We start from the raw sequence: 13,393 nt of genomic DNA, 5'->3' as shown, positions 1-13,393 counted from the left end.
GTGTGATACAATGTCTCTTATCTGGAGAGCAAATATGCTTAGCTTTATTCACAATAGCAAAAACTTGGAAACAACCAAAATGTCCTTCAGCAGATGACTGGATAAAAACAAAATTATGGTGCATATATTCAACAGAGTATTATACAGCAGTAAACAAAGGGATGATATTATTTCCTTTGAGATAAAGTGGATGAATTTGGAGAAGATTATGCTCAATGAAGCAAGTAAGGAGGTGAGGGACAATAAGAATGATTTATAGAATATAGAAAATTGAATACATAAATGTGAAAAAACAAAATATCAACCTATTTTCAAGACTGGGAGAACTACAGTATTTATCTCTGGGAGTGGGGCCAGAGACACGATGGTGATGGGAGTGGTAAAAAAAAAAAAAAAAAGAAGTGAAAAAAAAAAGAACAGATATGCTCTTAAAGTACACACAATTTACAATTGCATTTTTATGTAGATTTCTAATGAGTCTTCCTTACAGACGCTGTAAGTATAACATGGTTGGATCTAATAGTTCTAAACCATTCTCTAATGAATAAATACTGAATTAAATTATCCAAAAATGGTTATAAAAATCTATAAAATGTCATAATACCCATCATATTAACATTATGTTTTAAGTTAATAATATATCATTTTCCGGTTTGAAATGTATAACCTATATTACATCAGTATTCTAAAATTAAGAAAAATGTGATTATAGAAATACCCATACGAAATGGCATAATACCTTTGTCATGGAAAGTCATTTCTACAATTCCACTGAATAACCATTTAACTACAGGCCACATAAACACACATTTTTGTGCAACATCTAATGAGATGAGATGCAATGAAACACAGAAATAGGAAAGAAAAATGTTGTATTTGGCAGTAAGTACTTGTTTTTCCTATTTTTTTTTAGACAAAAAGTTCATATTCCTCTACATTAGCTTTCTTCATTTCCAATCTATTCTAAAGCAGTGCTATAGCTCAGTAGTTCACTAGTTAAGAACTGTTTCTGCTGCATAAGCTTTTGATCTGTGAGAGAGCAGGGTAAAAATAGCTCTCAAATGTAATATTTCTCAAGCTCTAAGGTGCAGAACCAATTTCCCCCCTAATCTTTCCTAGACTGACCATTAAACAAAAATGTAATGGTAATTTCTAAAAGAATAAAATAAAAAAAGAAAAATTAAAGTGGCTACAAATTCCATTTAAAATTATTTGATTTGATTTAACCAACATAAAACTTACCTTTGACCTATTCTAAAAGTCTCTAAATGCTCCATTTGCTCTTGGGGGCTGGGGAATTTAAAAACCAATACCTGACACGAGGTAGCTATTCTCACAGGATGGTAATTCACCTATTTCTTTGAACCTGCTTCTCTTGAAGGAGAAATGGCTATTCGGTGGTGACTCACACTGTTTATTTTTCCTCACTGCCCTCAGGAGACTGCAATTGTAGAATTTATTTAACTACTGCCACTTTTCTTTGACAAGAATGACAGCTCTAGAACAAATAAAGCTTGATTCCTTTTTGATCCATTTCCATTTCAGAGCCTGTTTAATTCATTAATAAAGTGTCTTCACTTTTTGCTCTTTCTATCCTTTCCCTAAACTGATATTCAGCACGTGCAGAAAAAGCTTTTTACTAGCACAGCCTAACATTTTGGAATCAGGCATATAAATAGCATCTTTTGGCAATAAATACTACTGTAAAACATTTTGGGGTTTGTTATCTACAACTAAAGCAAAACTTTACAAGTTGCAGTTTACACTGTGAACCTTAGTTTCTGATACAGGGAAAAAAATCTCTTAGAAACAATAAACTAAAAGTATATCTATAAATATTGCAAACGTTAAAAAAAAACTCAATTTAAGAAATAAGGCAAAGATGAACACCACCAATGAAGAACAAGTGGTTTAATCTCAACTTAAAAAAAAATATGTATCATCAGGTTGAGCTCAGAGATAGGTAGCAGAGTTAGCACCGAGGTGGCACAGCAAGTCAAGTGTTTATGTCTGAGGTGGCAGAGGTCCCAGGGTCTATCCCTGGAACTACAATATGCCAAAGCTGAGTAGTGCTCTGATTCTATCATTAAATAATTAAATCTTGAAATAATATATTAAAATACTTATTTGCCAAAACAACACTTTTTCAAGTGAATTTATGCTCATTAATACAAAGTCCTTTCTTCCACAAATACATACAAAAACTCATTATGAGTCTAAAAGAGTTTATTTACCAACTACAGACTTAAATTTTCCCAAAGAATTAAGGATGCACAGAACATACTTATAACCTTGTATCGATGCCTGATAATAGTAGAATAAATTTATCTATGAAACTCTGCACTAACTACAATGTTGTACAATAAAATTTTTTGATGGAAAGAGCTACATTTATTTGTTATTGAAAAAAGCAGGCTGCAATATTACATTGTACAATATGGTTATACATTCCTTTATCTAGATGCATACACATCAGAGATGACAATAAATGCATGAGATTTGATCCTTATCAAATTTGTAATATAATATAGTATATGTCACATAATTTTATAACTAGATCTACTATTTTATTTGATAATTAATATTTATCCAATAATCATAATTAATAACAAATATTAATAATAAATAAAAAAGATTTTATTTATTATTCATGAGAAAGAATCAGACATCACTCTGATCCATGTGCTACCTAGGATTGAACTTGGGACCTCATGCTTGAGAGTCCAATGCTTTATCCACTGTGCCACCTCCCTGGCCACACTAATAACAAATGTTTATAATTACTATAAATATTATAATTATATAAAAACTATTTTTAAATTTATCTGTAATAACAATTTAAGGTTATGGTGACTTTGACAAGATATAAAAAAAGGAAATTTTGAGAAAGAACCCCTTAAATGAAAAGTAATGAGCAAGGATTTAATGTAACTATGATTTGGTGCTGTTCAGAGACCGAATATGTTTATGTTTTGTTAAGCAGACCTGCAGTAAAAGATAAGATATTAGAAATCATTTAAGTGATCCAGGAGGTGGTGTAGCGATAAAGCTTTGGACTCTCAAGTGTGAGGTCCCGAGTTTGATCCCCAGAAGCACATGTGCCAGAGTGATGTCTGGCTCTTTCTCTCTTTCCTGTCTTTCTCATAAATAAATAAAGTCTTTAAAAAAATAAATCATCTAAATTAAGTGGGAGTTATTTTCAAATATCTTACAAACACACACTGATATGCCAGTAATTGTCAGAAACGGAGATGCATCTGGATTCCTGAAAACAATTTTGGCATGATAAAATTTCAGCTCTCTCTACACTGACCTTGTTTTGTATACAATGGATTTTTGGCCTTTCTGAATCTCAGTAATCTCAAGAGATCCTTTAAACACCTTTATGTTATAATGATGCAAGGCTAGGCTCTGCAAGTAATTGATCAGAAAAGTCAGCACCAAGTAACTTATCTCAGCCTCGTCCGCTTTCCCGTATCCGCCATCGCTTATAAGGGACATCAGATTCAACTTTAGAAATTAACTATAAGCCTGCAAGGTCTAAGAGAAAGAGTGAGGTCAGCATCTATACAGACCTTGCATCTGGTAGCTGTAGGGTGCCTGTCCAGGTTGAGGGGTAGCAAAGCTTGTGCCATAGCTGAGAAATCCTGTCTGTCCAGTTGTCTGAGACTGTGACAATCCACCTTCGGTCTTGATGCCTGCCCACAATGCACCTAAATCAGTTAGTGACAGCTTATCGATCTGTCCATTTTCGTATGCTGGTAAATACATAAATGCCACAAGTGTTTCTCAACAATGTTTAATATTATCTCAATAAGCATGGGCATACAAGATTGAATTTGAATACCCTAAATATAAGCTCTTCTCTTCAATAAAGCTTTATTATAAGTTTGAGTGCATATTCACATTGTTTTTTCTTAATGACTCTCTAAATTCCAGAAATAATTCCAGCAATAACATTTCCTTAGAATGTGTATGATCATCCATTTTATAGTCAAGTGATCATAATTAAATATTATTATATAATTCCAAAAATCACTACTGATTATCAAAGTAAATTTTTTTTCTTTAAAAAGTTGATTAGAATTTCTAGTCTAACAACACCACAACATTTATTTTTCTTTACTCTTCGTACTAGAAAAATTATTTTGAAGTCAGAGAAGGCAATACTGGACACAGCTAAGCAACATTCGGGAAAATTTTCTCTCCCAAATACCCAGAAATTAAGGAGAACTGAGCACAAATGAAGCAGAGCATAGTATCTTATTAATAAATTTTATCAATAGTTCTTTTTGGAATTTGTAATTTTCAGTATTAATTTAAACATTATTGTTTTAAGTATAAAGCACAGTTTCTTTTTACCATATCATACTGTAAAAATAATGTATCTTTGCTCTCAGTTATTACCCTAAGTGCCAGCCTGACATACTAATGTGAAGACTTAGATTCAATGGTAGTATATAGTTCTAAGGTCAGCCCTGGATCATACTTAAAGACAGTCATGAAAGTTAACAACTGTCCTTAACTCCCACAGAGGGCTGAGAGGAAAATTTCTGCTAAGGAAATTCACATTTTTAAATAATTGTTCTTTGCACTTATGACAAATACTATCTTTGGGATCTAGAATACACAACAGTTTCAGTGTTTATTTCCATTTTAGGGTAATTTCATCAGTAGAATGAAGTTAGGTAACTTTCCAAAGGCAGAAGAATCTGAGTCTTGGCTGGGAGAGTCCATTCTAAATCTTGGGAGTATTTCTGAATAACCTCACAATGAGCTTAACATTTAAGTCTTAACACAATTGTAACATTTAGAAATGTCTCATGTCTCTGTGTAGGCACTGCCAAATCAATAGATATACATATACATATACATATACATATACATATACATATACATATACATATACATATATATATAAATGTGTATGAACATATGCATATACCTCGCAAAAACAACACTTGCCCAACATAGATGATTTGATAGCTCAAGAAACTCCCTTTCTTCCTTTATTGTTACTACACTTCACATAAGCCTTCCAGTCTAGCTGTACTACTTATTTTTGGTTTTGAGGTACAGGATGGGAGTATTTCAAATAAGAACAATAAGGAAAAGGAGAAATACACAGAAAACTCTTGCAATCCCATATATCTTCAAGACTTCTACCCAGAAAATGGCAAACAACTCTCATTAGTTCACTCCAAGCAGTTAAAGTGAATAATATATAGTATTGACTCTTCTCCACTCATTTCCTGTTGTAAGAAAATATTTGTCTAACTTTTTTTTTTTTTTTTTTTTTGCCTCCAGGGTTACTACTGGGGCTCGGTGCCTGCACTACAAATCCACTGCTCCTGAAGGCCATTTTCTCCATTTTTTGTTGTCCTTGTTGTTGTTGTTACTGTTGCCATTGCTGTCGTTGGATAGGATGGAGAGAAGTCAAGAGAGGAGGGAAAGACAGAGAGGTGGAGAGAAAGATAAGACACCTGCAGACTTGCTTCACCACCTGTGAAGCAAACCCCCTGCGGGTGGGGAGCCGGGGGCTTGAACCAGGATCCTTATGCCAGTCCTTGCGCTTTGCACAATGTGCACTTAATGCGCTGCTACTGCCTGGTCCCCTTGTCTAACTAACTTTTCTTACAGCGTCTTAAATTGCAATTCACAGGCACACTAGGGAGACAGCATTAACGGTTATGAACAAATGCATTCAAATCTGGGGCACTGAAATTTCCAAATTCAATTCCTAGCATCACCATAATCCAGAACTGAGTAGTCCTCTTATAGGAAGGAAGAAAAACAAAGAGTCAGGGGCCACAAGTCCCCAGAGAAAAGTCTACTAAGACCATCTGCCAGCTGCTGAAAAACCTAGACTGTATGCTTTGTATGAGCAAGCCATGGTTAAAAGGCTATCAAAAATCCCTGTTCAGAAACATAGTTCCTTATCCTCACAAAGTCTTAAAACAGAAGGAGGGAGAAAAAACAGAAAAGAACAACAATAACAACAAAAACAAACCTAAGGACTGAACTGAGAATTATTCCAAGGAAACTTCTAAGTTCACCGTTAGAAACACGCGTAGAAACACGCTGCCATCAACATTCTTCACACTGTGTGTACTCACATCACCTCTGCAACCCTGTCGGGTATGTTACATCCCAATCCTTTTTCTAGTAGTTCTGATTCTTTCCTTAAAACTGCCTGGATCTTGCACTCATAGAATAGTTCATTATTTCATGCAATAAAAGCATCTGAGATTTAGTTTAGAGCTGGAGGAATTTTTACTTCATAAACCTAGAAACTGGCAAGGGGTTCTACCGTGATTGAACTGGACAGAGAAAGGAGAAGGAAAGCAAAGCTGTGTGTCAGTCAGTCAGTAGTGACAAGAACAGCATCCTCCACTGTAATTCTGGGTTGGACTGAAGAATTTCAGTACGACTTATACTGGAAAATATATTGACACTTCAACTTATTAGTTTACAAATAATATTTTAAGGCTACTACTACACACTGCAAACCAACAACTCACAGAATTAAAATTATGCAATTTCAATCTTGACTCTTTTGTTACAGAGGTTGTCAGAAATGTCATAATGCATTTTTTGCATATGAAAACACAAAAAATACATGACTTTTCCAACAACCCCCAAAATTATAAAATTGGAGCTATATCTAATATTTTAAGTAACTGAGAAGAAGTTATAAAAGGAAAGATTTTTTTTGAAAATTTATTTTAGGGAGTCGGGTGGTAGCACAGTGGGTTAAACACATGTGGCGTGAAGCACAAGGACTGTCATAAGGATCCTGGTTTGTACCCCCTGTTCCCCACCTGCAGGGAAGTTGCTTCACAGCGGTGAAGAAGCAGGTCTGCAGGTGTCTATCTTTCTCTTCCCCTCTGTCTGCCCCTTCTCTCTCCATTTCTCTCTGTCTTATCTAACAACGATGACTTCAATAACAACAACTACAACAACAACAGAAAATAAGAACAACAAAAGGGAAAATAAATTGAAAAATTTTTTAAAAAGATTTTAAAAAAATTTAAAAAGTAGGACCAACAAGCATGACAAAATTCTGCACAGTTCTGAAAATAAAAAAAAATATTTTAAGGCTTCTAAAGTCTGTTTTAGAAACATCTACACAGACAATGTTCAGTTCAGACAGTTTTAAAAAATATTTTACTTATTTTAATGAGAAAGAAAAAAGGGAGAGAGAGAGAGAGAGAGAGAGAGACTGACACTGTTTAGCTCTAGGTTATGGTGGTACTGGGGATTGAACTTGGGACTTCAGAACCTCAGGCATGAAAGTCTTTTGCATAATCTTTATACTATCTCCCAGCCCTAGATCTGACTTTTTAAGTAAAGCTATAAAGGGGGAAGTAAAATATAATTTATATTTTTATTTCTATGTAGTTTCAAGATACTTATATGTGGTCAACTTACCTAGTGATAAAGTAGAAGTAAAAATAATGAAGCAGTTTATTAACAAAGTGCTAAAGGAGAACATTTCTTTTAATATACTACATAAAACAAAATAGCAGATAAAACATTAGAAATTTAATCACAAAAGTACAATTCCATACATGAAGTACAGAATTATTTTTTCTGCCTACCCTTTCTTAACTTACATGTATTGTTTTATTACTGGTTTTTTCTAGTGAAATGACAATGATTCATATTTTCCTATTTAAATAAAATGCAATTTGATTAAAATTACCACTGTAATTCAACTGAAGATAAAATAGTTTGAAGCTCCAATATTCATTTTTAATTAAATTTTGGTGTTTTGCTGGCTTACTTTTTTAATTTGCAGGTACTGACCCTGTAGCAACTGAGTTAAATTACACCAAGATAAAGATAATCTCCAGGTGGGGAGGAACAAATGGGATGTGAGCTTTAAACATTTCCTGATTTGCTTCTTTAAAGTACAGCCCACGCCATGATATATAGATCACTTTTCCTAATGGCTGATAATGCCGAAATGTGATAATATTACCACCCTCAACTTTGGAGCAAGGTTTTGTTGAATTCTGCTTGAACTTCCCTAATCTTAGCTAGGCATCTGATAAATAGGAAATGAATCTTTACACCAAAAGACTTTATTCACACAAGTTTTATCGCAAACATGCACCAAAATACTTTGGATTCCAGAGTCAAGTGCTCAAATGGCAAACTAAGAGCTGAGATATAAACAAAACAAAAACAATTAAAGCAAGAGTTCTTATGATTCATGCCATCTATTTGGCATCTCTTGACTTCAAGGTAAGTAGCCCCTAGTTCTTAGAATGTTTATTAGGAACAATCTCATTAAAAACATTTCAGCTCCTAAAGTGCTAAGTCTTTCTAAGGTAATCCAAAACTACAATCGTTCCATCAGATTCTTCTGAAACCTTCAACGCACACACAGGTACACCCTCTAGATAATACCATTATTCAAATAGCTGAGTACTCACCATATGAAGAAATTCCATACGGCTGTCCAGGCTGTGGGTATGTGGCATATGCTGTAGCTTGTTGCATTCCTGTGGTAAACTGTGTTTGCCCATATGCAGCCATAGTTTGTGAGGAAGGGGTAGGGAGAATATGTGGGTATGGTCTGCTATTTGTCAGAAATGACAGAAAATAGAAAGCCCATGCATTAGATGGAAACATGCAAAATAACCAATTAACAACCATATCACAAATTCTAGCTAAAGGCTAGCTTTTAAAATACAACTTGCAAATAGAATATAAAAGTAAGTAGTACTTCAAAGTTTCTACTAGTTGATGCTTAAATTTGTGTAAATATTCAATACATTTAAGTCTTTAGGAAACACACTTAGTTTAAATTAAGGCACAAGACATGAATTAAGATAAAGTACAAGGCTACTCATAAATGCTATTTGTAGATGAATAGAAAATACAGCTTACTTGGAAGGATAAATCTGTGGAGGAGAGAATTGGTGAGTTGGTCTTGGGCTGAAGCTACTGCTCCCCACCGCTAGGAAAAAAAATACACATTAATCAAAAGCAACATATAAAATATGTTGAAAATATCGATACAATCTGAACTGTAGTTTGACCATATGAAGTTGTACTTGTTTGACCTTTCTGCCTGTAGAAATGCCAGTTTCATGGGGTCGATCTGATGGATCGGAACCTTTAGAAACTGCTAGGTGGTTCTAATTTTAGATTTAGTCAGAGAAAATGTAATCACAATTTTCTTAAATAGCTATCAGTTTGCTACAGGGGTTTTATGATGGCAATACTTTGAGAGCACAAGGAGTTCCAGAAGGACATGTTGAAGGGGGTGGCATGAAGGTGAATTGCAGAGCTGAGCCTGAAGGTCAGCTGGCCCATTGTGCTCAATGAGAACACACACACACCTGAGACTATTACCAAGAAACAAGGCCTAATCTCACAGGTGAGTGGAACTAGGGCAGATCCTCATTTGCCTGCAATGATTTAGCAAAGTCTTTCATTTTTTTTTTTTAAGTAAAAATGCATTCCTACAACTATCTTGAATTTCTCAAGTTGCAAGCTAAGCCTGCCTTTTCTTGTGCTGTGACGGATGTTCTTTTGCCTTTCCGTTGCCTGTGTTCAACCTCAGTGTTCAAGTTAAAAGGTTTTCTTTTTTTTAACAGGTGATTTAAGCATTCATGCAGAATTGTATTTCTTTTTAATCACATATACTTAACTCAGCAGGTCTCACAAATGCTCTAAAATCCTACCAAACATTCTTTCACGCTCCTTTTGAATTAAAGAAGCACAAATCCATTCTTGGCTAAGGCTAACATAAGGCCTTAAAATGGTAGTTCTCAGCTTCTTTCATTGTAAACAACGGATATCTATGTAAATATATAAATATACCTACATTTATATGTATACACTTACCCAAACACTCAATTATTTTTCTTAAATTCTCCCTAATCTCTGGCTAAAATGAATATTCTTTGGCTATGCTATTCAGATATAAGATTATTCTCTTTTTCCACTAATAATCACTGTCTTCAGAGATTACACTTATTATATTAAAATACTTCTTAGGCAGTATTTTGATAAAAATTAGGTATTTTAATTTAATTTTATTCACTTTGTATGATATCGCTTCAGTGCTTTTATGTCCTCAGTGTAATTTTCTTTCCCTTGCCACCATGTTATAGATGGGGCTCAGTGCTTATACTATGAACCTACCACTTCTCTGGCCATTTTTTCCCTACTTTTATTTGATAGGACAGAAAGAAAGTAAGGGGAGAGAGGCAGATATAGAATGAGAGAGAAAGATAAACATTTGTAGACCTGCTTTACCACTTGTGAAGCCCCCACAGATGGGTAGCAGAGGTTTGAACCTTGGGTCCCTGAGAATGGTGATGTGTGTGCTCAACTGAATACACCAACACTTGGTCCCTCTCAAGTGTGTAGTTTTCCAACTTGTGTTTGCAAGAGCAATGACACAATTGAAGTACAATCTCAAAAACTACATTTCTTTTCTTTCTTTCTTTCTTTCTTTCTTTCTTTCTTTCTTTCTTTCTCTCTTTCTCTTTCTTTCTTTCTTTTTTTGTAGCACAAAGAAGTCAGAGCTAACCTAGTGACAATATTTTACATCTAGATTGCTACCATTCTTGCAAGCTGCCACACTTCAACCATCAGCCCAAGTTTAACAGAGACAAAGTTTGTATTAAAGAGATGGCAGGCAAGTTGGTATTTCCTGCCTTTGGGCATCTGTTGACTAACAATTCCAGGCACTGAGCTAGATGATGTATGTTAAAATATACAAAGACAAGTGATGTCTGTTGCACGTGGGTAGGTCGACATGCAAATAGTCCTAGGAAGTTGAATTAAACATTACAGATTGTAGAGGGAGGTAGTAGTGAGAACACTTGGGATATAAGGTCAACCATTTGCTCATCTGAAACATTTTCTTTTCTTTTTTTTTTTTAAGCCTGAAAAGAAACTAAAAGTATTTTTATCAAGCAAAATTGCTAAAGTAATCTTCCTAGACAATCATAGTTTAAAATACATAAGAAGAAATTAAAGTATGGCAAACAAAACAAACAAACAAAAAACTCAATGCCTCTTGATGAAAACTACGAAAATCCCTTTTATTAATTTCCAGCTCTGTCTCTATGTTTTTCAATGGATAGTTCACAACCCATGAAAGATCATAAACTAAATGTCTTTTGGTTAGGTGATATAACCAGAGCTTTGTTAAAACCAGTAACTGAAAAGAAAATATCATAGTTATTACACAAGGCATAACAAATCATATGGATAATTGCTTTAGGTTATATACATAGCATATGTATGTACACATGAAGAAGGATATGGGAGACGATAAGTATGGTAATTAAGCATTGTTTATGGATTCATTTAATTTCAGTTCAAATTCATGTTTCATCTTTTATGTGGTCTTCGCCAAGTTAACTTGACCTTTCTAAGCTGTGACGTGTTCTTACATAAACTGATGGCAATAGTACCACCTATACTTCCCAGGTTGTGAAGAGTGAATGAGATGAACTAGGGTGCATAGTATAATGTTTTGTAATACTGTGTGTTTATTTTTTTAGATACCTATTTCTTTGTTTCCTAATTTTCCCGTACCTCTGTATTTTTAATTTTACTCAATAGGGAACATTACCATCTGTAATTAAAAGCAAAAATTCTTTGTCCCTAGTTCACATATGGGGATTGAAATTAAGTTAAGGTTTCCCTTGCTATCTGAAAGTATGACACTCTTGTTTGCTATTAACTTGGTAGGTCTGGAAATGCTCTACAATTTTCCTATATAAATTAATGGTGAAAACATTCCCAAACTCCCAAATATTACACTAAATAGGAATGTTCCATTTTAGTGTATCACAGGGATCTTTTTATGTTCAAGCAAGTAAATGTCACACATCCAAGCTAGTATTTGAACACACATCTAGATTCTTCGCACCAAAATACAGTATCTCCTGAGCCACCCACAGAAACACAAAATTACCTCAATTTCCCTTCTAATTCATGACTCTCAATTCAACCATCCTAAATCCAGAAGTCGCCTGAGGTTCTGTCTTGCACACCCCATCCCTACACTTCTTCTTGATTAGGTTCAAGGCATGTCTTACTTGGGCAGATGTAACAGTCACCTATTGCCCCTGTGTTCCAACGACAGACAGACTGTCATCTATCACCACTACAGACACCCCTCCCCCAAGTCAGGACTATCCCTGGGGCTCAAAGCATGTATAAGGAATCTACTGCTCCCACTGGCCACTTTTTATGAGACAGAAACAAAGGAGGAGAAAGAAATACAAGGCAAGAGAGAGAGACAGACACACTTGCAGCACTGGACTATTCATGAACCCTCCCCCCCAAACCCTAACATGTATGTGGGAATCAGTAACTTGACTCTGGGTCCTTATACATGGTAATCTGTGTGCTCTCCAGGGGGCACCCATCAGAGATCTTTAAGTAGAAACTTCACATCCATTCTCCAGTTGGCTTGGAATGTTGTACACATCTGATAATGCGGCACTCACCACACTGCATTAATGTTTGTAGTAACAGGCTCCCTGCTACCATGAACTTCTGTGACTAAATTCGTCTTACTCCTCTTACTTCTCTGAAGGCTATGTCATTTGTAAGTTAATGAATGTAGGTTTAGGTTATAAGTCGTTTTGTTTTGTTTTGTTTTTTAACCAATGCGTCTTCAAGGATAGTTAAGATTATTTTAAGCTATTTAGCAACATGCATATAAACCTAATTTAGCCCTTTGTTATTGCAAATTGAGGTGAACAGCAGCCTCTGGGAAATAAGGTGAGTAAATAATCTTCAGTGCTGCCAAAGTACCCTGCTATGATTTACTTTTATGCATCTGACATTACTGAATATTTTATGTCACAAAATAAGTCATGCACTTTGATCTTTCTCTATGTCTAAACAAATGTAACCTTTCTATATGCTAAAGTCAAGAATGCTTCATTTTACAGCTCAAGGTATTCTATCTCATTATTACCTAAAACACCTAGCTTTTTAAAAATTAGATTGTTTAATTTTTATTACTTTTGGATAGAAACAGTCAGAAATCAAGAGGGTAGGGGATGATAAAGAGGGAGAGAGTCAGAAAGATACCTGCAGCCCTGCTTCTCCACATGCAAAGCTTTCCCACCGCAGGTGGGGACTGGGGGCTTGAACCCATGTCCTTGTGCATTGTAACCTGTGCACTCAACCAGTTGTGCCACCACCCGGCCCCCTAGATCATTTTTTAATTAATATTAATTTAAATTTCCTGAGACCAAAATAAGCTGAAGCAAGGTAAATAAATGGTTACTTGGGAATTCATACTCTAAATTACACTTTCTAAAGCAAGTCCCTGAAGCAGCACAGACAACTAATACCACAACACCTATTTACAACATTTGTTTAGTATTATTTCATTATTTCT

At 34.9% G+C, this 13,393-nt stretch overlaps 1 protein-coding gene across 12 annotated transcripts in view; it reads right to left on the bottom strand.

Moving 5' to 3' along the window:
- Positions 1–13,393, bottom strand: part of EYA1 (EYA transcriptional coactivator and phosphatase 1) — a 375,709-nt gene that overhangs the window by 141,901 nt on the left and 220,415 nt on the right. For 5 of the 12 annotated variants that reach the window (XM_060200307.1, XM_060200338.1, XM_060200331.1 and 2 more), the window contains 3 exons: positions 8,899–8,968; positions 8,442–8,587; positions 3,576–3,713 (listed from right to left, as the gene is read on the bottom strand). In XM_060200307.1, coding sequence (XP_060056290.1) covers positions 3,576–3,713; positions 8,442–8,587; positions 8,899–8,968 — 354 coding nt within the window. Of the gene's footprint in view, positions 1–3,575; positions 3,714–8,441; positions 8,588–8,898; positions 8,971–13,393 lie in introns of those variants that run through there. The other 7 variants (XM_060200325.1, XM_007527232.3, XM_060200313.1 and 4 more) reach the window with 5 other exon arrangements.

This window comes from Erinaceus europaeus, chromosome 1 (assembly GCF_950295315.1).
Source record: "Erinaceus europaeus chromosome 1, mEriEur2.1, whole genome shotgun sequence".
Taxonomy (NCBI): domain Eukaryota; kingdom Metazoa; phylum Chordata; class Mammalia; order Eulipotyphla; family Erinaceidae; genus Erinaceus; species Erinaceus europaeus.
The sequence above is the reverse complement of the archived record's forward strand: the minus strand, read 5'-3'. Positions and strand labels throughout refer to the sequence as shown.